Below are 25,149 nucleotides of genomic sequence, written 5' to 3'. Positions count from 1 at the left end.
AAAACAACCCAGTTCCCATCCTTGGGAAGCTCAGTCTAAGAGGAACACAGACCCTGTTACATAAAAATAAATACACTATAACAGGAAGCAGCAGGACAGAGGAGAATGCTCTCTTCCATCTACTAATAATCATCATAGCTATAGCCCACCTCGGTGTGTCAGGCAGTGTTCAAAACATTTTACATATATGAATCCATTTCACTCTTACTTGGACGCTATGAAGTAGTTAACCATCATCCTCATTATTATGGTTGGGGAAACTGAGGCAACAAGGGAATAAATGACTTGCCCAGCTGGTAAGCAATGGAATGAGGTTCAAGCCCAGGCAGCCTGGTCCTAGATTCTAGGCATTTAATCACTGCACCCAACTCGGTTCCATAAAGTCTCCCCTAAAAACCAACACTGATTATTTTCCCCTTCTGGAGGCTAAGGCCCTCATTGTCTGCTGCACACAAGACTCTTTTGTTAACACTTTATTGCATACATTTGGTACAGGTGCCGGGAGGCAGTTCTGTGTGGGGTTAAGTGCACAGGCTGAGAAAACAGACCTGGGTTCAAGCCCTGCCTGCCACTCTGTTTACTAGACATGTGACCCAGAAGAAGTTACTTTACTTCTTTGAGCCTGTTTCCTCTCTGCAAAGTAGAAGGTAAAAAATACACTTATGGACATTTTTGTGGAGGATAAAAATGAGACCATACATTAAAGTTTCTTAGCCTAGTGGATATAGTAAGCACTCAAAATTTATTATTACTATTGTTGTTGTTGTTGTTGTTGCTGCTGTTATTATTTTAGTGAATATAGCTCTTAGTCCATAAACTCAAGTGTAAAATAGGTACCACAGTTCTTTTTATGTTCTTTAAATCACCTTCAATCTGACTCTGTTAAATAGACAGGACATTCAGTCTCCCTCGTTATTGGGGCTTCCCCCAGAGATATGCCAGGGTCCAGGGTCTCTCTGGCCCTCAGCACCCCATTATCCCTGCCTGCATGGTCCCTTTGGGTCCCTGTGTGCCTCATGCCTCATTGGGACACAAGAACCCAGCCTCTCAGTCCCAGATCCCATGGAGCCTCACAAAGCCACCCCTGTGGGGTCCAACCCCTCCTTACAGTACCATCCCTGTCTCTGGCATTCGTCTCTTGTTTGTTCGTTGCCCTCAGAGGCTCTCCTCCCCAGCCAGGGCACCCATCTTAACCCTTCCTATTCACTTATGGTTTTACAAAAGGCAGGAGGAGCAGCTGTCTTCATGTAACTCTGGATTCCTGTCACACTATAAGTTCTGAGGCCAGAAGATATAATGGCCTGGCCAACTGCTTGGAACTAAGAGAAAAAAGAAGTACCAAGAGCAAAATACAAATTAATGTCTCAAAAAAAGTAGCCTGCCACATTAGCTATAAATACACCTAAGTGTGGATTCTTCTCCTAGCTAGACCCTGGAACCAACTAAGGAGCTTTACAACTGCTGGCACCCATTTTCTACTCCTAGAGGTACTGACAAGGGGCCGGGCCCAAGCACTGATGTATTTTAAAAAGCTTATCAAAGTTTCAAATGTGTCACAGGATTGAGAGCCCCTGCTTTACAGGTTTCATACACAGAAATCTGTCTTCCCCAACTAACCTGAAAACCTTGAACTAAAGAATCATTTTGTATGACCAGTGATGGGACATCAATGCTGGAGGGGCACTCAGAGAGCACTGGGTCAAGTTCCTCCATGTTACAGGAAGGAAAACCAGGGTCCTTGGTAGAGAAAGAAAGGGCAGCAGAGCCTCTGCAGTATGCCAGGATAAAGGGCAGGGATGCTGGAACAAGGAGAGGGGGACCATGGTTTTGTAACTGGAAGCCTAGAGGCATTTGCGGGACTTGAGGGTCCTCTCTTAGGGTGTCTAGATCTGTTTTCCTGTTGAAGGGACAACCCTGAATAGGAGAAAGAAACTGACAAGGAAAGGCTCGCAATCACAACAGCTCTAACAAGGTGAACCTGCGACATGTTATTAACTTCTGCTCCCATTGCCAGGCAGGGAGTGACGCCGGCTTGAATTCTGACAGGGTGTTTAGCCAACCAACGGGAAAAAACGTCCTATATACTCCTGAGAGAATCCAGTGCTCATTGCTCTAGTCGTTCAGTGAGGAACACGGACCACAAACCAGCCTCCGATCCACCTCTCCCTACAACCTTTCACAAATAAGGCCTGGCCTTCTATTCTAAAGGGCAAGGACAAGCAAAGACCCAGGGGTCAGGAAGGAGGGGGACTCCACTCCACACCCAACAAGGCCACTGGCACATGAGTTTTCGCCACCCCACACAGAGATGTACCCAGCCAAGATGAAAGACACTTTTTGGCCAAAGTATTCCAAACAATAACAAATTGCTTGCCAGAACCAACCTCCAGATCTTGGTGAGCTCAACAACCAACTCAGCACCTCTGCTTTCTCTGCCTCCCACTCCAGCCCCCTCAGGCGCCGTGGCCCCATGGTTTTTTCTTACCTGGGATGATGGAGACTGTGTCCTTCTCCCAGGACACAACGCTAACATATTCCTGCACTGAAGAGGGGATGAGGCACTTGAAGACGGCCACGTTTCCACGCATTGACCTTTGATCCTCCACCCGGACGGTGTAGGGTTCCCTGAAAACTGCAGAGAGATGGGGAGCGGGGAAGATGACAGTGTCATAAGGCTCAACTGGGACACGGCTGGGGGGGGGAGCTGAGAAAGCCAATGTGACTCCCTCGACACTTCCAAGCCTCAGCCTCCATCACCTCTTCCTCCTACCTCCCACTTACCCAGCCCAGAAGTCCCTTTCATGATCTTATTCCTGCCTGTGCAGCTCCTTCTTCTCTGGCAACCTCTTCCCTGTTCCACTGGGCAGCCCGTTCTCCCTCTGAAATATCCAGCCTTCCCCTGCCAGACCATAATCCGTTTTCTAACCTTTCCAATTTTGGAGAATATTAACAAGCTGTATTAGATTGTAAGGACCTTGAGGGAAGTACCTAAGCCTTGCAATGTGAGCATATTCAACAAGGGTATGTGTGGGTAATAAGGAAATACGCTAGAATTCCTCTAAGAAAACCAAACTTGATTTCCTACATTATTCCTGGGCCCAGGAGGCAATAGTTGTGACCATAAATTGCCAAAATAAAAACTGACACACAATCGAACAACAGATTTTTGTGCTACTTCATTGTGAAAAGCAGTTTGGGGAAAATGGAGTATATAAACAGAACTTTCTGGAGGGCTTGGTGATTTTGTGGGAAAGAATATTTGAAACTATCTTCATCTCTGAAAATGAAGAACGCCAGAGACATGAACAGTCCTCCAGCCTTGCCCCTGCCTTCAGAACTATCACTTCACCCATGGTGTAATGGAGGCCTCCTGCCGTGGTCCCATTCCTGGTTTCTGCTGTGCTGTCACCTGCAGCCGCTCTACATGTCAGGTCCCATGGGTGAGCCTGGCCCAGCCTTAGGGGTAGGGCCAGGGGGCCTGCCTCAGCCTCTCCCTTGTCCTCTTCTGCTTGGCCTCTCTCAGGGGCTCACTTTGTCCTTCCACTTCTTTTCTGCCAAGCAGAGCTGGAGCATCCAGAGCCCCACTGCCTACCGACCTTGTCCCACAGCAGGCACCTGGGCAGCGTGCCCTCCTGCTCTACCTGCCATGGTTGCCAGGACGACACTTAGGCCCCAGCAGCCCCTCTGGCTGTGCACCTGCAGCCCCTCTGGCTTCATCAAGAGCCTGTTAATTGTCTGTGTTTCCAGTTTGTCAGCCCTTCCCGGCCCTCCCCAGGTCTTTATTCTTTCCCATCTCTGTTTTGTAGCTGTGACAGGAAGAGATACAGTTGGGGTAAACAGAAAGGAATGGAGGAAGGCATTGCCTTTGGTTGTGGGGATCACAGAGAGGCGACTAAGAGAAGCTGACCCTGGAGGGAGGCAGAGGGGAAGCAGGTAAAGGGTTGGGGTTAGGGCATACCACCCCCACCAGGATAGTCCCAGGAGCCGGCAAAGGCCAGTGGTTAGGAGTGTCAAACAAGCAGGCCCTGCCTTCTCCCCTGAGCAGCTGTGCCTCAGCTTCCTCATCTTTAAAAGAAAATAAGTAACAACAACAACAACAACAACAACAACAACAACAACAACAATGCAGCATGTAGAAAGCCTGGCCTATGGAAAGCACTGCAACAATGTTGTGTGTCATTATAGCTACATCTCTGTGATTAACTGGCTACATGCTCTTGGGAAGTGACTTAACTCCTCTTTGTCTTAGTCCCCTCATTTGTAAGAAACACTTTATAGGATTATTATGAAAATTTAATCCTAACCCAGTAAAGGGTATGTGACAGGAAATGTGACATCACTTTCTCTTAGCCCAATCTTCCAGGCTCCAAATCCTGGCCTCAGGGCTCCCAGCCTAGCACCTGGTATCATATTAGGAAAACAGTGCTAAGGACCTATTCCCAAAAAGCAATTGCATGGGAAGCCCGAGGGACGATACTCTGGGCATGGCTCTGGGTCCACACTCTCTCCCCAACAATATGAAGACCAATTCTTTAATCAAGAACTCTTACCCCACCTCATCCCCTACACACACCCATTCCCAGCTACTTGGAACCTTGTGCTTGTGACAGGCACTCCTGAGCCAGAAGGACCCAGGGAATCTGAGATCTTGCAGGGTCTGTCACTAGGCATGCAGGCTGGGACACCTTCCCTAGAACCCACTCTCCCCTGCCAGGAAAGATGGTGCACTCAAGGCCTCATGACACTGCAGTGGGCTGGCTAGAATGCTACCTGTCCTCTCCCACCCAAAAGGCTCTTCTAAGAAAATTATTCCCCCAACCTTAGTGCTTTTTTTTACAATTTGAGACACATCTTAAAACTGATGATGACAGGGTCATGTATCATGACATCCTAGATAAGAGTAGCTGATCTAAGACATTCCAGGCCTGCAGACCTAACCCAGACACATGTGACTTTCTATTTTCTTTAAAGAGATCATTTGAGAAACCCTCAGTTCCTTGACACTATCAATTCTTCCAAAGACCAAAATACTTTGTTGCTATGTTTCCCATCATAAATTTTACCTAAATGCCTGTTCTCATGAGATATATTACACTCGAATGTCCATCAAACGCAGAATGGATAAAGTACAGAACGGTCAAACAACAGAATACTATACAGCAATCCTATACCTACACACACCACTAGGGAGCCAAAGATTCAAGAGAATACATATTGTAGGACTCAGTTTATATAAAGTACAAAAATCACCAAGCATCAATAGTGTTAGAAGTTGGGACTGTGACTCTAGGGTTGTGGTGGCAGAAAAGGGCATGAGAGGGACTTCTGAACTACTGATATTGTCTATCTTGATCTGGATATTAGTTAAAATGTAGAAATTCATCAAGCTGCATACATATAATAAGTGCTTCTCTTTATATATTCTATTTCAATAAAAAGGGTTTTTCTCCCCAAGAAACTCATTGGATGTCTTCCATGAGTCAAGCACTGAAATAAGCACTTAATTTAAATAAGTGTTATCTCATTTAACCATCATCACATGTAGTGATGGACAGGGTGGGTACTGGTATCAGCTTTGCAGATGAGGAAACTGAAGCTCAAAAAGGTGTGTTCTCCGCTAAGGATATGCAGTAAGTGGCAGAGCTAAGATTCCAAAGAACAACAAAACTTTCCTTGAGGGACTGACTTTTTCCAAACCCTCCCCCTGCCAGCACCACCCCCAGCACGTGACACATGTCTTCAGAATGACAGGTGCTGCCCACTCTCCATTTCTGCCCTTCAAACTGAGCTCCATGGTAGGGGAGTGAGTGTCTGGTCCCTTACCTGCTTTGACGCGGATGTTGGGGCTCCGGATCTTGCCGGCAGCATTCTCCGCGGTGCAGAAGTAGTCATTGTCGTGGATAAAGCTATTGAAGGCGGAGGGGGAGAAAGGGTAGAGCTGCAGTGTCCCGTTGGCGTGGACGTGCCGGATGTGCGGCACGTCGTAGATGTCGTCCCCTGTGGCCAGGTACCATCGAAGGGCCGCGCTGGGGGAGCCTGCAGCCGGGCAGGGCACCACCACCCCCACGGAGCTGGAAAAGGTCACCTGCTGCAAGGAGTCATTTACAAAGTAGAGGCTGGTGCCGACATCTTCAGGGCGGGCTGCAGGGGAGGAGAGGAGAGAGGCTCTGTTAGCACTCTAATAATACCTTCACAGGCTAGCAGGCATGCAAAGCCCACACCCAGGTAACAGTGGAGCACCAGTCATTTAGTAAGTGCTTATGAGTGCTGACTACATGCCAAGCACTGGCAGAGGTGAATAAGAGACAGTTCCTGCCCTACAGAAGCTTCCAGCCTAGCACAGGAATGGCACCAGTTGAAACATCTCATCTACCATGCTAGGCCAAGTCCACGGAGAGAGGTGTTGGAGAGTCTGAAGCCATGGTCCACTATTGGCACTCACACCTTAGGAGCGACACTGAAATTGCTTAGATAATAAATATTTATTGAGCAGATACTATACATAGGCAGGTTCAAGCCCAGTACCTGAGTTCATCTGCTCAAACCTGAGAGAAGATGGTATCACTTCCTTTTTGTTATTCCCTTTTATAGCCTGAAAATAGTTAGATGATTTGGCTGAGATGACACAGTCAACAGGATACAGAATCAAAATGCGAGCCCATTGTTCCAAAGAGATTTAGTGCACTTTCCACCACACCACAGCTGAAAGGCAGTAGATGTAAGAGTATGTTCTCGGAGGAATGGCTGCAGGAAGCGGGGATGCTTACCTGGAAGACAAAAGACTGCAGGAGACCTTGAGATCTGTCCTCTACTTCTGTAGGTCAGTTTGGAAAATGCTTAGCCCCAGAGGGCTGAATGATGACTGACAGTATTGCAGGTGGATAAATTTGAGCTTGGGGAGCAAAAGTCCCACCAGATTCTAAATCTGGCCTTGACATGACTGACCATGGAATTCCCTTCCCCTCTCTGATCATCTGTTCCTTATCTTGTAAAATGCGGGGAGGATGGACAAGGCTGGAAGATCCCACGATCTCTGACATGTTGCCATTGCAACTCTCGATCACATGGGAGAACATGCTCACAACTACAGCTACCAGAAAATGGCAGGGACACCTGACAGGGACACCTGCAACTCTCATCCCAGCTTAGGGTCTCTGTCTTTCCTGCCCTTATGGAAAGCAGCCCTGAGTGGTGGAATCAGGGCCCTCCTTCCCTGCTAAGGAGCCTACCTGACACTGTAAGAAAGGCCACCTCTGAACAAGTGGAGGCAAACCCAGAGGAAGAGAGCCTTGTCCCAGGTCTCCAGCTGTGAGGCACTCCCTCTCCACCAGGAAGATCAAGGAGCAAACAAACCACTCTGCTGCTTGTTTAAAGAACATTGCAGGGGACCCAACTTGACCTCAATTTCCACAACTTTATGGAAAGGGGGAGGGCCTGCATCTGGACTGTATTAATATTCTTGGCTTAACTCTGAGCAGAGCCTCCAGGGGGAATATACCAGGCAGCTCATTGAAGGAGGCCATTAAGTCTTATTGGTCAGAGCAATTCACATCATCTCATAAAAAGCCGCGGTGAAGCCATTAGCAACAGTGCTGGAAAACACATTCATGGGCTCCTTGCTGCTGCAGTGTCAGGGGCGTTCTCTTAGCAGCAAATGCATTTGCTGTCCCCACCAGGCACTGCATCCTTAGTGGCTGAAAGGCTCTTGGACAGGAGGAGCACCATCGCCTTTCCATCCTCCCTCTCCACACTGCCTCCCCTTGTGACAATTCCATTGTTGATGGTGGAGCGAGTCTTCTCTGTGGAAGAGGAAAGTGGCCCACCCAGGGACCCTCAGAAGCTCAGAGCATGCCCAACTCTCAGTGGCTACAGTAATCTCCAAGTCATGAGAGCACATCATTTCACAGGTAAGCAAACTGAGGCTTTGGAAGGCTTCTCTTAAGATCCATGCTTACCAGATTCCCGTTCCATGAAACTGCTCACCTTTTGAAAGACTTCCTTATGGAGATTCATTCAACAAATATTTGTTAAGCATCTTCTATGTGCCAGGCGCACTGTTGTAAGCACTTAACTTAGATGACCTCTTTTAATCCTCCAAAACCTTATGAGGTAGGCACTATTATTATCCCAGTTTACAAATGAGGGAAACTAAGGCACTGAGAGATCGAAGCAACTCACCCAAGACCCCAAAACCGGCAAGTGAGGTCTCTGGGATGCAGACACAGGCAATCTAAGCCCAGAGTCTGATTTCTCAACTGTTAGGTGATGTAGCCACTGCACTAATGAAGGGGGGACTTTTCACTTGGACACCAATTTCCATATTCAACTGGCCAAGAACAGGATTAATACACCTGCATACCTGTGCACGCACACACACGCACGCGCACGCACACACACACACACACACACTCCTCCTGAAAGGGGCCTCTTGTTGGACTTGACGTTTCAGGCAACACTTAGCCTGTGGGAGCAGGGGTCATCACTCTGGGGTTCTGGGTGCTTCCTGAGACAACTTAGTTAATCAGATACCCTTACTATGGCAGCTTTGTGGATATTGGGAACAAAAAAACTCCATCAAGGAAGAGATCTACACTGTACCTGACAAATGGGCTTAGAAAACTCAGAAAGATTCTTTATGAAGAGGCACTCAGAAATTATCTGATTCAAGGGGCAGAGTAAGAAAATATTTAAGGATAAGTATGATGTCATCCCAGTAATGGTAATACCACCAGAAATAATAATAACTACCATGGATTTCACTGTTAACTACAGGCCAGGCTCCTTCCAAGACTCATTATAGATGTTATCTCAATCTTCATGACTCCCTAAGGATGTTATTATTATATTTCGATTTTACGGACAAGGAAATTAAGACTCAAAGTTAACTAACTTACTCAAAGTAACACAGAGTATAAGTGCTAGTGCTGGGACCAGAACCCAACTCTGCCTCACTTTCAGAGCCTGGGGATGGAACTGCTCTATTGTATGAACCACAATGAAGACAAATAAAACTACCAAATCTGGTTTTCCTGGCCGGGTTCCCCTCCCCATCACTTCTTTCACCCCAACCTCACCGCAAACGCATGTTCTTAGCCTCCTCTCCTGGCTGGAGATTTGTCCCAGGTTCCCATCTGCCCAGGCAGCCCCTTTCCCAGGCCTCCGTCTCCTCCCACCAGGAGCACCAGCCACAATGACAGCAGCCTTCCTACACTTGGGGGTTGGGGGGGCCTCAGATCCTGCCAGAGCCAAGGACATGGGGTTCTCAGCAACTACAAATGGGTAGATTTAATTGATGAATTGACTGGGATTGTCCAGCCACCTGTCAGGGCTGATGAAACAGCAGATTTATAGCAAAAGGAGAGTAGCCTCATATTTCTCCCACCCTGGGATGTGAGCTGCTGTCTTCTGAGTCTGGGGGAGCTGGGGAGGATTAGACAAACCATTCATTTCTGCTTAGGGCTCTGACAGTGCATTGCCATCATGAAACATCACCCTCAGGTGTAAAACAATAGCATTTTGCACTTACGCTGGGCTCATATTTTACCATCACAAGGCACCTGTCGGCCTAAAATTCAGAAGCCCTTCAATAAACATTAATTTAGCCTCACCCTACCTGCCAACAGAGAGGAATGAGCAAATCCATAAAGGGGAAACTGAGATACAGACCACCTCAGTTCTCTGCTACGTTCAAGAACGCTGGCACAAGGGCACCAGAGAGTGAGCGGCTGCAGCAGCAGTGGGTGTGCGCAGTCACCCCAACATAGAAGGGAAGGAGCAATGACCCAAGGGCCCCACTCCAATCTTATGGAGCCTGGTGTGGCCTCGGTGGTGGGGCTTTCCCTCCTTCTCAGGCTCCTGTTGGAGTCTTTGGAGCAGCGACAAAGGCTTAGCAAGCTTTAAGAGGAGCACGGAAGCTGATATAATAGAGCCCTGGAAAGAGTCTGACAGCTATCTCCCTCCTGGGGCTCACCCCTGACCTGCTGTGTGACCTCAGGCAAGCCCATTTTCCTGCCTGAGCTTCAATGTCAGAAGGGGGAAGTTTGCACCATCTTACCTGCCCCCTAGGGCTGCCCAGAAGGTAAAACAGAATGTGAAAGTACTTGGTTCCCCATAATGAGGATATGAGAATATGAGAGAAGGGGTTGCTATTCCTGTCCCAGCAATTCCCCTTAGGGATCCAGGGTGCCTAAGTTTACTCACAAAAGGTAACTGAAGACACAGCCCCCCTCTGCAGCCCTGCAGAATTCCAACCTCTCCATCCCTACTTCCTCTCAGCTTATTCCTGCACAGTTCAATGCTCTCCTTCCCCTGCTCCTTTCTGACCAGGGACCAGGAAAGACTTTTGTTCCACGTGATCAGCAGACCCCCAGGTGTGGTGGAAGACATCAAAGACAAAGGAGAATGGCCCCACCTGCCAGGAGCTTACAACTGAGACAGAGAACAGAAAGGGTTAACCCATAGCCTAGGGCGGTGTGCAGCAAGGGCTGAGTACTGATTCAGATGTGAGCCACTGGGAGGGGAAGGTAAGTTGTTCAGCAGCCACAGAAAAAGCTTCAGGAATGGGGGGCTTGAGCTGAGCTTTGAAGGAAGATCTGAATGAAGGCACTCCTAGAAAAAAGATAGCCCCTGCCCCCCTGCCCCCGGGAGGCAGGTAAGATGGTGGCATCTTTGGGGGACTCTATAGAAGCCTTCGAAATAGGAGCACTGGGTGGGACTGGGGGAGAAGAGACAAAAACAGCTGGATTGACACATTTGGCCCTCAGTGGCGAAAGGCTTTGGGGAAGTCTGCAGGCTTCTTCCAAGGTGCACACTGAATTATCCCATGACAGAGGTGACTGCAATTATTCACGTTTTTGTAGGCCTATGCCTAACTTCATTTCGGTCATACACCCATTTCCCTGAAGGCTTACTGGGTTCTCAAAAGAAAGGAGGCTAACATCAACTGAGCGCTTACTGTGTGCCAGCCACTGGCTTGTATGCTTCAAGGGCATTTTCTCATTTAATCCTTACACAAAGGTACAAGGTGGGTCCTGTTAGTTTCATTACAGGTGAGGAAAAAGAGGCTCATGGGGAGGAATTCTCTGAGATCGTACAGCTAGACGGAGACGGAGCCAACATTCAATCAAAGTCTGTCTGGCTCTCAAGCCCAAGTATTTTCCGTCACAACACTGAAGGGTTCAAAGTTCGGGGCCTGATGAGGGTTCTCTTCACTTCTTCTCTGGAAGCCAGTCCTAATTTGGAAAACAAATCTTTGGACAAGAAACTCCTACTTTCCCCTCAAATTCCAGCCATCCCCCAACGTTTTCTTCCCTCTGTAGACAGAACCAGGCATATTTACAAAAAGAAGAAGAGGAGGGGGAAACACTTCACAAATAAAGAGAGAGACATTCAGATCAACAGCAAAGCTTCTTCTGGTCAAAGGGGGAAATAGATTTTTAATAGGAAATGGAAGTTATGGGCTTGGTTGTGATGTGACAGACGCCCAGACTTAAACCCATTTAATCTTCTCCTCCGTTTAACATTGAGCACCACCCCGATGCCGTGTTTCATAAAACAGGCTCCAAATCGCTAGGAGATTAGAAGTGTAGAAATAGCACAGCAATATTTTTAAACCAGAAATCACCCCCAGGCATTTGGGCTGCCCCCAGGGTCACCACTGAAACCTAAATATCCATTGCATCAACTTACTCGCTCTCCCTCTGCATCTGGCCATCGGGATTAGTTTGTCAAAGGAAACCGGACACCTCTGTATTCAACACCCATGGGTCCCCATTGGTTGAAATGTGGGTGTCTAACCAAGTGAGGCTTCCTCCTAGGTGCATAGTGCATTATCGTCATGTCATCATCTCCAATCATTGTAAATGACAACCCGAGAAGACTGAAATATTAACTAACACCTTGCCACTTCCACAGGGCAAAGTGAGTCATTTTGTTCTCTTCCTATATAATATTTATTTATCCCATTCCCTGGACTTTTCATCTAGGAATATCTGACAGTGCTGGTGCCCCTACGATATACCTAACCCCAGATAAACAAGAACTTGAAAGGGGTATCCATGCCTCAGCACAGCTAGTGTGGATGGGAGGAAGTAGTGAGTCTTTAGGGGAGCAGGGGGCAGGAGGAGTGGGCAGGGCTTCCCTGCAGGGCTCTGAGCTTCCTGTCTTGGTCACCACTCTATCCCCTGGGTCTTGCACAGTTTCAGACACTTAGCACAGTGGTTAACCACCCAAACTCTGGCACCAGGCTCCCCAGGTTTGAATCCCTGCTCTGCCACTTGTAAGTAGTGTAAGATTACTCCCACTTCTCTGTGCCTTAGTTTCCCCATTTATAAAATGAGGGTGATGTATCTACCTCAAGGGTCATTAGTTTGTATAGCAGTTAATATTTGTGAAAGAAATCCTGTGATAAATATTTACCTCTCACCTGTAATAATGATAATAATATTAACAACAACTTAAGACAGTAGTTCTCAAACATATGTATAAGAATCACCTGGAGGGTTTGTTTAAAGTAGAGACCCACCAGAAAACAGATTCACCAAGTCTTCCATGGGGTAAGGAAGCTATTGCTGATGCAGGTGGTCCTCTGTCTACACTGAGTAACATTCCTTAGAAAAAAAGCAGATTTGCCATACCTGGACTTCAAAATCACCTTTCCCAACAATAGACAGTTCTCATGGCCTTGGCTGATAGGACCTGTACACCACATTAACTTAATTTGGTGATCGAGTTAATAAAATAATAGAGGTGTAATCAACAACGAAGCATTGCCACACCCATGCCTCACGCAGAGTTTTTTATGCAGATGTGGCCTGGCAAGCTTTCCTAGGTTAATTTACAAGGTTGATTACTCCAATGCATTTCTACACAGAGACTTTCATACCAGATATATTACTTGTCTTAACTCTGATTGTTCTCATCGCACAGTTGGAAAAACTAGGTCTGGAGAGGACCAGCCTGAGGGGCCTCAGCTCAACCTTGTGTGTATCCAAAACCCGAACTATCACCGAGATAGGTCTGGCTCCGTCATCAGGAAACCTCCCTATTGTGCGTTGGCACCTTAGAGACAGTCTGAATCTACAGCCTGGGGAGGGGTAGGATGACTCTCCCCAGACAGCATCAGAGAGTTTACAGGCAGAGTTGGTACTTCCCCTCAGACAAGAAAGAGCTGCCAGGACTGAGTCCCATGCATTCTGTCCACAGCTTTCCCCCAGACCTAGCAATCTGCTTTACTAGTATCTGTACCATGACTGTGCCCACCATTTCTTTTTAGCATTTGTTTTGTGCCTGGCACTGTGAGGAGCCCTTCACCTATATTATAGGGTGTTTAATCCTTACAACAACCCTTTAATGTATCTACTGTACGAGATCATATTTTACAGATAAGAAAATGGGCTCTTCGAGGGTCAAGTAATTTCCTAGGGTTGCACAGCTAAGTGATGACAGAGCTACAGTTCAAACCCAGGCCTCCCTTACCTTGGGCTGCATTTCTCAATGGGCACACAACGTTCTAGACTCAGATTGTCTCCAGGATGCGAACATACCACAAGGGGGTTTTCCAATGAAGGAAAACCATATGAAAATTCTGATTTATTTAGGACTGTCCCAGACAGCAAGCATTTCATCTCTAAGACATCTCCCCATCAACTAAATGCCAGCAACTCCCTACTCTAGTTATTGAGATACCAAAAAATACCACCTCGCCCCACCCCCAATTTCCAAATGCCCCTAGGGAGATGGTTCTACCCCAATGAAAAGCACTGCTTCAGTGTCCAAGTGCTCCACCTCCGTCCATCAGAAACACGTTTTATTTTAAATTTTTTCCTTTTTTAAAAAAAAGATTCTTAGCACAACCATAGTTCGTATAACCAGCAACCAGAAACCTATGAGACCCATTAAAGATCAGTCATCCTTCAACCTACAAGGCCCCTCACCATCAGCTCCAGGAGAAATTACGAGCAACAGCTGACAGTCAAACAGACTCTTTAATCTTGCACACTCTTCTAGACAGGGCCTGTCAAAGGAAGGCCCTGTATGCCCAGAAAGGTCTTTCTAGGGAGTTGGCTCAGACAGCACAGTTGTCCCCAGAGATTCCTAGATTTAGATTGTTAGTGCTTGAGGGATTTAAGAGATTATTTTGTCCAATCTCCTCCATTTACAGATGGGGAGAGTGAGACCTAGAGAAGTAGAGTAATTCACCCCAGGTACACAGCTAGCCAGACTAGAGCCCTGTCTCCACCACTTTTTGAATTCTGGCCACTCCACTTTCAGAACCAGCAACCCAGGAATGGAGGAGCAGCATGGAGAAATGAAACCAGCACAAGAGAGGGACCAGGGATGCTGGATGCCTAGAGGAGAGGCCTCAGATGGGCAGCACATTTATCTACAAGTTATCAAATAGTTGTCAAGAGAGCTTCACCTGGATCCATGTGGCCTAAAAGTTGGAACCAGAGCCAGTGAGCAGAAGGAACAAGACCAAGACAGGGTTCGGCTGATTCTGTGTGACCAGGAGTGAGCTGCCTTGAAAGGAAAGAGTTACCTGTGGCTGGAAGTGCTAAAGCGGAGAGAGAGCCAGTGCTTGTGGGAAAGCTGCAGAGGGGATCAGGCATCTGATGAGGGGAAGGACTCCAAGTCCATAAAGGTGACTATCACCCTGGAAGCCTTTTGCCTATGGCAGTCATCCCCAAGCAAGTCCTCTACCTCTCACACCCCCAGAGCCAATCCTCTACCTTTCCCAGACCCTGTGACTCTGGAAGGCCACTCCAGAAGCAGGGTGTCCATGACCTTGACTCGATAGTGTTCTCAAGACCTTGATTCCAGTAATTGCTATCACCTTAAATGAGGTCACACAAGGTAGGACACAGAGCCTAGTGCTCTTCCCTCAAGACTGTGGATTCTCTGCAGGGAGTATCACCCTCAGAGAAGGGTGTCCAGAAGACTATGAAGAAGCATGCATCTGAGGACCAGGGTAGGGAGCCAGAAGAGGCTCTTCCGCCCTCACTGGACACTGGGGCCACAGGGGAATCTGCCAAGTCTGCTCCAAGAAGACTGTTGCCAGCCTGGCTGTGCCTTATCAGCTGTTCCCATGCTGATGAAAAGCAAAGGCTAGGAAAATTCTTCATATGTGGGGGGCCCAGGGAGGGGAAGACAGCTACACACAGCTGTGAGACCTTCGTTGTTCCTGTATGATGAAATGACAGTAATTATGCCTCAGATTTCAGCAGAGCATTTATACAGCTGAAACTGGTCTTTGCGTGCTTTTTACATGTGTGTGTTTACATGTTGCCTTGTTCAGTTTATAAAATGTCGTCACATGATATACGATTATATGCCCCTCATCTTTCTTGCACACAAACAATAATAAGCGCCCTGTGGGACAGTCAGGATTGGTAATTTTGCCCATTTTACAGATTAGGAAATAGAGGCACATGAACTCTTAGGTAATGTACCTAAATTAGACAGGCTGAGCTTTGTTCTCTAGGTCCATGGACAATGCTCTTTCCAACACATGTGCTTGCGCGCGCGCGCACACACACACACGCACGCACACAGTTTAATGGATAGGCAACTAGCATTTGAATAACTCTATTCTTAACGAAGATAGTGACCTTGGAAACTGTCAGTGCAAGCGTCATTTAGAGCAAGGGTACAGGGAGGTGGGGCCAGGGGTGGCTAAATGGATGAGGGGAATAGCAGCTGGATGGCAGGCATGGTACCCAAGGCTACTTCTGTTCATGCTAAACCAGCACTGGACAAACATCTGTTAAACAGGGTACACAGGCTATATTGTGCTCATAGCCTACCCCACACTCATGAAACCCACAGGTCACAACCTGCCATAGGCAGCACTTGACCTCTAGGTCATGTACTGCCTCTCTGTGGCTGACTAGGTCATGGAGGGAAGAGTGATCCAGGGACCCCTAAGGTCATGGGCTATCAGGGATATTCTCTCTACACAAAACTACCTGAAAAACAGCGAGATTCATCCCAATAGGGAGAGACCTAGGAAGCCATCCAGTTACAATGTATGGGGCTCACCCCGTGTGGCAATTTACATTGGCTTTATGGCACTAACTCCAAATAGTTCTTACTCTGTCCATCCATGGTAGGGATTTAACAACCTACCCCAGCCTTTCTTTGGTAGGTAGGAGACTGGCCTTTGCCTCACCCGCAATTCCAAGTCTGGAGCCAACCTCTGCCCTCGCCTTTTCCACTGCTGCCACTAGGTATGGCCAGGAAAGGGAGTACGCAGGGCTCCCCAGGGACACCCAGATGCTTGTATGTCCTCAGCTATCTTGCTAAAGATGAGTCCTGCAGGCTACCCAGCCAAGTAACAGAAAGGGATCAACAGTGTCCCCTGACCTGGCCATCTTTCAGTCTTCCTTATTGGTACAGAGTGTAAGCCAGTTGGCTTGGCCAGAACTGCAGCTCATTAACATAACTGCTCGGTACAAGGCCTAATGGTCTGTTTTGGGGTCGGGGCAGAGGAAGGAAAATGAGGGCAACGCAGAAAAAAAGAAGAGGTCTAACGTTATTGAGCACCAACTATGCTCTGGCTACTTTACATGCATTATCTTCTTTAAGCTCATTTTACAGCTAGAGAAAGTGAAGCTCAGAGAGGCCCGAAGTTATATACATGTCAAGCAAGTGCAGAGCCAGGATATGAATGAAATGTGAAATTTCTACCACACCAGTGAGTTACAGTCCTTTTTATTTTCCTGCAAAATTCCAGTATATAAAATGCTCTGGTTGAAAGAATTGGGGCCGGGGCTGGGGGAGAGTTTGATATCTGCCCATTGGCCCTCCCGCTCTCTATCTCCAACAATTCCCCGAGGCTCCACCCCACATCCCTGGAAACCTCTATGGGCTCCAGGTGGATCAGGGCCCTCCCAGATCATTAAATGTGTAGAAAAACACCCTGGGAGGCCTTGGAGCTGTACCTGCAGGGAGGGATTTGCTCAGGACTCTGGTAATGCAGACAAAACCATTCCTGAGGCCACATTCCCACTGCATGCAACCCAATTGGCTCCCTGGGAAGGAGCACTCCAGCTGCCTTGAAGTGTTTGCTCCTCAAGAGCTGCTCCCAGCCCTTTACACACTCTTCTCTCTAAGACCACAGTGCCGCCTTCCTACAACCCTTACTGAACACCACACATGATGGGAGTGGCCTCAACAGTGTGGAATAAGAAAGCTAGGGCTCTTTCCCTAATCTCTCAGAGGCCATAACCCCCTCTTAAGCTGGACGTTGACAAACCAGGAGGGGAAAAAAGCATTTTGTCTCACATCAGACCCCCTTCTCACCAGCAGCTGCTTCTCCACCTACTGACCACAGCCCTAAACAGCCAGCTTCTGCTATTGTAGGGGTGCACTCACCAGAAGGTCTATGTTGGCCCTATCTCCACAGCTGATGTGCTCCTCTCTTCAACCTCTTCTTCTTACAGCACAAAAGGGCCAACCCACACACCATGTTTGGTCTGCCTTAGGGTGTCTCTGCCCATTGCCACCCATCCTACCCCAATAGAAAGCTCCAGAGCTGCCTTGCCAGATGAAAAATGCAGTGCTGAGCGCCTGCAGGCTTAAAACTCAGAGGCAAGAGAGACACCTTACCAAAAACACCAGTCCTTCTCTCAGCTCCTGCCCTACCCCCATGCCATGCTAGGAAAAAGACACTGTTTGGCTGCTACTGAGGCTGAGATCAAGATGCTGCTCACAGAGGGTGAGGCTCTTGACCTGGCTAGGTGAGGATGCAAATCCGAATGCAAATTGCATGCAAATCCAGGGCCTGTCCTTGGGTTCCCAGCACCCTGCCATCTCTGCTGCCTGTGGCTCACCCTATTCAGGCAACTGGGTGCTGGCCAGACTGTTCCGGGCTAGGGGCTGAGAAAGCACTTCAGGAGCTCTTCCTCTTGACTGCTTCAAATGTCCTCAAGAAACACCGTAGAGGGAAGAATATCCCAGCCTGGCATCTGTCTCCCCCCCCCCAAAAAAAAGCTCTCAATATCCACACTCTCTTTAACTCATCCACAAATAATATCATCCTTCACCAGGCTCAGCAGGGGACCAAACAAGTCACACGGATGGAATTCTTGAAGACATAGAGAAGGTAAGGGGGACCTGAGGTCTGCACCCCTCTGTCAAGTGCCAAAAGCCCATGAGATAATCTGGGCAGACTCCCACCCTGTGTCTGGAGGCTCCCAGCCTATTTGTTTGGCGTCTTGCTTCTTTAGCAAAACATCACTGGGCCAAACCCCCATTGCCTGCCCACCTCCTCCCATCCCTCAATCTAAGAAAAATAAGCCCTTCCAGCCAGTCTCCTGGGATCTATCTGTTCAACTTAAGCGCTGCCTTTGGGTCAACTGCTTACTTGCTTTTTGTTTCTAATTGAGCTCCCCTATTCTGCTGCAGAAAAATATTCAGGTAGCTGACTTTGAGGCCCCAAAATATGGAGCATCTGAAAGGTTCACTGGGCATCATGGCAGTTCATTCTCTCCCATGTAATTCTAGTAGCGAGAGCCTCTCTGCCCACCTGCCCCTCTCCGATGCTTACTGGTCCTTCACCTGCTTCCCCTAAGTTGTGTTTGCCATCTCAAGATTTTAAAACATATTCCCCCAGCACCCCCTCCCCCTTTTAATTAGACACCGAACAGAGTGTTAGAGATTTTCTTAATGGCTTGACGAAGGCTTTTAATTTGGTCTTCTCAAGAGAGAAGAACCATGAGTCCCCATCCGAGAGGTTGGGGTGGGAAATGAAAAAATCAATGCAACCCATTATTTTGGCTTTTAGAAAACAGGAATTTTAGTGCCGGGGAAGCTCGTTCTTTTACACAGTAAAAATGCAAATGCAGGCAACACAGATGCTGGCACGCTGGATGTAACAACAGAGAGAGCCTCACTGGGGTTCATCTGGCTGCCCAAATCTGGATTTGTTTTGGCAATAATAAGGCAGTTATCGGAGACTTGATAACCGATTATTAAAACACCTTCCCAGTTCAGTTCTGGGGAATCAGTCTGAGCTTAGGCTTCATCAAAAAAAAAGGTATTTTGAGAGGAATGGAAATAACAGAAGCTTAAAACACATTCAATAACTGCTTAATTCCATCCAGAGGACGAGCCATCTCATCTTGTTTTCTCCTCCTCTCTCTCTGCCTCCTCCCGCTCCTCACAGATGGACGTACAAATTATTGCAGGAGGATATTGTTTTCTGTAACAGGCTTGAACATTCACATTTACATTTTCCTTGGTGCCGCGGGGGTGACTGGCAACGGGAGAGAAAAATACACCAGACCTCATCTTCCCTGCTCTCACCACATCACATCTTCCCCCAGCAGCCTCCATCACCGCCCCCCACCCCACCACCGCCATGCCACCCCAAGCAGAACAGGCCCCAGGGACCAGCCTGGCACCTAAGACCCAATTAAAACACGAAGGAAAAGAAAGGCCTGTCTGGCGAGTCGCCTTGGCGCCCAGCACAGATGCTGGAGCTGCTGAATGGCAGAGGGGCGGGGGCTTTGCAGACCAAAAGGCCACTTAGGTGCTGCCCCACCTGGCACCTGCAGCCCACCTACAGGCCCAAGGTCAGTGGCAACTTCCTTCTCAAGTTGGAAAAGATTTTGCCCCTCAAGCTCTCCTGTCGCTTTTTGGGCCTTTCTCCACCCCCACCTCCATCTGTTCCCTCCCTATCAAATAGCTTGAGCTTCATTTATTAATGTCCAGCTTCTGGAAAGAGGAGGGGAGAGTCCTTCAGGTATATTTGCTAAGGGACCTCCACGCCTGGGGAATGGGCTGCTCTGAAAGAGGTCCTCCAGAAAGGGGGTGTGGGTGGAGGTTGAGGACAAAGCTGTGCAAGAGTGTGGCCGCAGCTCTTGCCTGTGCTTTCTCTCCGGACAAAATGGAAAAGACTTGGGGTGGGGAGGGTGGAAAGAGAACTAGTGAGAAAGCTGCCGCTCCTCACCTTATGTATTTTTAATATTAATGTAATTAAAGCTGCAAGCCGAGCCAGCCTGCGGGGGCAGAGGGAGGCAGGAAGAGCCTGGGGAGAGGGAGACTTGGTTTGTGTGTGCTGGAGGGGGGTGGGCCGGTGTTGAACGCCAGGCAGTTTTCTTGCTCCGCTAAAGTGGGATGAGAGGGTGCTGTGCGAGGGGGTGGGGCGAAGGGTTATTCAACCTACACCAGATTTGGTGTGTCACCCAGTGGCCCCACCGGGTCAGAGAAACTCACCTACTTAGTCTGCTATTCAAAAGCCACCCCCCCCCCAACCCTCCGCCTCCTACCCGATCTCTAGGCAAGCCCCAGCAATATCTTGGCCTTCAGTCTGGCTTTGACTGGGAGGTATTTACGAATAAAATAAGGGGCACCCTCCTCCCCCAAACCCACAAGATACTGCAGTCAGCTCCAGCAGGTTGCAGATTCCAGACCCCTGGGTCGTAGGTACTGAAGGACAGGACCCCTCCGGAAGCGCCAACCCCCTGCTGGATTGCCCTTCCCCCACCGCCTAGGGGTCAAGAGTTGCAGCTCCAACCCAGCCACTACCTGGGCAAAGGGGGCAGAAGCCACCCCCAGGGAGCGAAGGAGAAAAGTTAGAGGGCTGAACTGGTAAAGCTGAGCTTGTACGAGCGTGTGTGCTCCGCCGCGCAAGGGCGCGGAGTTCGGCCGCCTCATCTCCCGCCATCTGCGCTCGCCGAGCACGTCCTCGGCGGTAGCCTGAAAGCCCGACCGCCAGGGACCGCCTGATTTTGACTTGGTGTGTAGGTGACGGTGGTCGGAAATATCTGCCCCCTTCCAACTCCCAGTCTCGGCTACTTCGAGGATCAGGTACGCAGCGCCCCAGCAGCAGGTCTGGACATGCCGGACACCTGGACCCACCCCTAGCAACGCCTTCTTTCTGGGGAAAGCGACACGCCCCCACCCCCGACCGAAGACCTGTCCCCATGACCAGGCGCCAAAGCGGAGAATCTCGCACCTTGCGGCGCAGAGCCGGAGGTGGCCACGGCCGCACAGCGAAGCCAGGGCTAATGCCGGGGGCAAGAGGTGGGGTGAGGTGAGGTTAACCGAAGGCGACCTCTGGGTTTGGAGAACAAACTTGCTATCCGAGGGATCCCAGCTCTCGGGACCCCCACCTTTTCCCGCCCTGCTCTAGCCAAGGCGTGAATGAGCCCCACGCGGTGCGGCGCTGGGGGTCTGGGGCGGCGGAGGGGCGCACAGTGGCTGAGAAGGCGTAAACCGCCGAGTCGGAGGCCCGGTTAAGCGAGGACTCCCAGGTGAACACACTCATGGCCTGAGGACCCCTCGACTGGGAGGGCACCCCGGGGTCCCAGTGCCACCAAGCGCAGGAGGCGGGCAAGGGGCTGGAGGATGGGTCCGGGGGCAGAACTGCGGCCAGACAAGGAGATGAGGGGCTCGTGCTCCATCACCCCGACATCCGCTTGCCCCAAAACGGTAGGCACGGGTGGCTGGCCGAGCGGTCCAGGACGGACTCTCACCTGGCCTCTCTCTGGGTGCTTGCCCGGTCCCTGCTGTGCCCCACCCGGGGCCAGGCACCGGGGCTGGTCCCCTGGACACCTGGAGCCAGCCTGGCACCCCGCCTGGGCGCCAGCCGCGCGCTCCCCCGCAGGCCGCCTCCTCCACCCTGCCGCCCGCGAGGGTCTCACCTTTGTGTAAAGAGTCCAGGAGCAGGAGGAAAGTTACCAGCCACATGCCATAAAGAGGCCCTATTCTCCGGGGAGGTGGTCCTGTGGCCGGCCGTGCGGCAGCGCCTCTCCCCCGCTCAGCGCGCTCGCAGCCGCCCGCACTCCGCGCCCGCTCTCTCTGCTCCTCAGCCGAGCGCTCGGCGGCAGCGGCTCCTCCCTCCTCCGCTCCCTAGCTCCTGTCATCGGCAGGGCTGGGCTAGGCGGCCGCTCTCCCCGCCCCCCCGCGGCACCCCGGGTGGTGAGCGCCGCGCAAGCCCTGAGCCCAGACGGCCCCCAGCCCCACAAGCTCAGGCACAGGGACGGGGGTCGGTACCATATGACCCTGACTGGGGTTTGCCGTCTGGGAGGCCAGGGGTCCCTGCCACCCACTGGCTCCGAGCCTTTGGTCGCATACAGACACGTGTCATATGTGTGCCAAGAGCCCGCCATGCTCAGGCCAAGGACGCCCAGTGTCTCCTGGCTCAGCCACCCAAGGCGAATGCTCCCTGCCCTTTTCGGGCTGAGTTTACCCCCTTGGGTGAGGGAGTATGGATGCTCTGAATAAAATCCAGACTACGATTCTTTAGTGCCTCTTCATGCTATCCCCACCTCAAAGCTCAAAGCTGCATGCCCTTCCAACCCCTAGTTACTTCTGCAAGTCAGCCTCCTAGGGAGCCCCAGCTGAATCCAGCCTGCCCCAGTACTGTCGGAATTTTCCTCAGCACTTGGCACACTGGGATAATTTAGACATGATCTGCAATAAATAAATCAATGTCTGCTGTATCTGGTGTATCTTCCTCCTGTATATTCACTATCCTTCCCTCCTCCCCCAGCTTCCTCATCCAGGAAAAATTGGCTTCTTCCTTATACCAACCTGCATAAAGTTGTCATGTAATTGAACAGGGCTTGAGCTAGGGTACCTTCTCAGTCGTAAAATGAATGTTGAGCAACTGCTGTGTGCCAGACACCAAGTTAGGCACTGAGACAAAAGCTGACTGTGTCAGGTAGCTGCGAAAAAGTCGATATGGTTCAAAAGCCCTTATGCCATAATTCCGAAGTAAGGGCCCATGTGGGATCCAGAGAAGGGGTCCACAGCAGCCCTGAGAATGGAATCAGCCAGAACTGGACCTCCTCTCAAAAAGAGTATTGGAGGCCACACTGATATGCCCTGGCTGTTTGGCTGGGCACACTTTGACCTGGTTCTCTGAGGTATGCAGGGAGAAGGGAGCTTGAAGGAGGAAGCAAGGCAGAGAGGGCTCTGTTTAGCTCCGTTAAACAGAAGGAAAAAAATTTACTTCCCCAAAATGTCTTGCTCAAGATCAGATGGCAGAACTAGACTCCTCATTCCCAGGTTTTGGCAAGATATCCCTAGAAATTTTAATTAAAAATTTTAAAGTGTGCTTTTACTTTTTTAAATATATTAAAACGTAACATAAAATTGACCATTTTAACTGTTTTCAAGTATACTACTCAGCAGCATTTAGTACATTTATAATGTTGTGGAACCATCACAACTATCCCTTTCCAGAACTTTTTCATCATCCAAACAGAAACTCTGTACCCATTGAACTGGAACCCCCCCCCCCCCCGCCATTCCCCACTCCCTGCCAACCTCCGTTAACCTTTAATCTACTTTTCTGTCTCTATTAATTTGTCTATTCTAGGTACTCCATATAAGTGGAATCATACAATATTTGTCCCTTTGTATCTGGTTTATTTCAGTTAGCATAATGCCTTCAGGGTTCAACCATGTTGTAACATGTGTCAGAATTTCATTCCTTTTCATAGCTGATAATATTCCATTGTATGTATAGACCACATTTTGTTTATCTATTCATTTGTGAATGGACACTTATTTTGACTTTTTGGTTGTTGTAAATAATGCTGCTATGAACATGGATGTACAAATGTCTCTTCCTTCGAGACCCTGCTTTCAATGCTTTGGGGTATATACCAAGAGGTAGAATTGCTGGATCATATTGTGTACATTTTTAACTTTTTGAGGAACTTCCAGTTCATTTGCTCCTTTTGCACAGTGCTTTAAGAGTTTAAAAGGGCACCCACCTACAGTCGCTCCCTGTAATCCTCACAATATGTTTCGAAGCTTCATCACCCCCTTTTAAAATAGATGAGAAAATTGTGGTTTAGCTTGTTCAAGGTCACCCAGTTTGTATCATAGGCAGGACTAGAACCCAGGTGTTCTGGCTCTGGGGTAGAGCTGCTTGCTCTGTTTCATGATGCTAAGTCACCACTTTGAAGAGGATGCTTTTTCACTAGCTATTTTGTCCTCTGTAAACCCAGGCATAGAACAGAGATATGGGGCAGAGGGCAACAGGTATTTGAGATGACCCAGCCTAACACTCTGCTTTACAGTTGAGGGAACTGAGGCCCAGAGTGAGAAAGTGATGTACCTGCCCTGAGCCATGCAAGCAGTGACAGAGCCCAGAAGTTGGCAGTCTTTTGGCTTAGCTCCCTTCCCTCACCACCCCCAGTCTCCTGGGCTCATTCTTCCCTCATGTCCCTTCCCTTCCAAAGGGGAAGACTGTCACTGAGAGGAAGCCAGTTATTTAAAACTAAGCCTATTGACACAGAGCACCTGGTGAGGCCATGCCTAAAATAAACTGCTAAGTCAGACAGGATGAAAGGGGCTGCTGTCTGCTCGGGACAGCCTTGAGCAGGCCTAGGGGTATCAGCCCAGCTGCTTGTGCCCCACATACTGGAAGGAGAGAGGAGGACCCTTCTTTATTCCCTGAAGTACATTCTACAACCTCAATGCCCCTCTTATGCTGGTTACACCTGCGAGCCTTTAAGGACCACAACACTGAGTATATGGGCTAAGTGTTACCTGAAGGGTCAAGTCATTCATGATGTCAGTGACTACGGACTGGCTATTCCCTGAAGAGTTGTGTGTGGAGCGGGGAACGGGGCATGGGCATGTGCAGAAGGCAGACTCAGGGACTCTCTCTAGTACAGGGAGCCTTTATAATGGCATGGTTTTGGAGTCAGACAGAGCAGAGATCTCAGTCAAACTGCCACTTACTAGCTATGTACTCTCAGGGCATTTATGTGTGCCAAGCCCTGGTTCCCTCACTTGAAAAGTGAGGACAGCCCCAGCATCTACCTTGAGAGCTGTTGTGAGGATTAAATAAGACAAGACCAAAAACTGTTACATTGTAAGCACAGGTGAATGTACCGCAAGAGTTCCTGGCTTTGCTCAAAGGACTTGACCTGGAGGGAAGAGGATAGGAATGTCTCTACTGAGAGGATGTTGGGATGACAGCCCACACTCCATGCTGTAGCAAGGCCAGAGCTAAAGAGTTGGCAGTTAAGGCAAGAAGCCATAGAAACAGGGAAGGAAGGCATGCTTGAGGCTGAGAGAACATAGGGAAATCACCAGCAAGGGAAGGACCTAAAACAGACCGTCCTTACATATTTTGTATTTTCCATTTTCTAGATTTTGTCCCTCCTTAGTATGTAGAAAAAT

The 25,149-nt window shown here is 49.2% G+C and overlaps 1 protein-coding gene across 2 annotated transcripts in view; it reads right to left on the bottom strand.

The window, feature by feature from the left end:
* The window catches only part of DSCAML1 (DS cell adhesion molecule like 1), a 325,010-nt gene extending 303,188 nt beyond the window's left edge, over window positions 1–21,822 (bottom strand). The window contains exons 1-3 of one of the 2 annotated variants that reach the window (XM_016134882.2): window positions 21,648–21,822; window positions 5,824–6,141; window positions 2,486–2,632 (exon numbers count right to left, since the gene is read on the bottom strand). In XM_016134882.2, coding sequence (XP_015990368.2) covers window positions 2,486–2,632; window positions 5,824–6,141; window positions 21,648–21,693 — 511 coding nt within the window. In that variant the 5' untranslated portion in view covers window positions 21,694–21,822. The remainder of the gene's footprint in view (window positions 1–2,485; window positions 2,633–5,823; window positions 6,142–21,647) is intronic. The other variant, XM_036220304.1, reaches the window with a different exon arrangement.
* Window positions 21,823–25,149: the final 3,327 nt, after the last annotated feature.

The sequence above is a fragment of the Rousettus aegyptiacus genome, unplaced genomic scaffold (genome assembly GCF_014176215.1).
Source record: "Rousettus aegyptiacus isolate mRouAeg1 unplaced genomic scaffold, mRouAeg1.p scaffold_m13_p_5, whole genome shotgun sequence".
Classification (NCBI taxonomy): domain Eukaryota; kingdom Metazoa; phylum Chordata; class Mammalia; order Chiroptera; family Pteropodidae; genus Rousettus; species Rousettus aegyptiacus.
The sequence above is the reverse complement of the archived record's forward strand: the minus strand, read 5'-3'. Positions and strand labels throughout refer to the sequence as shown.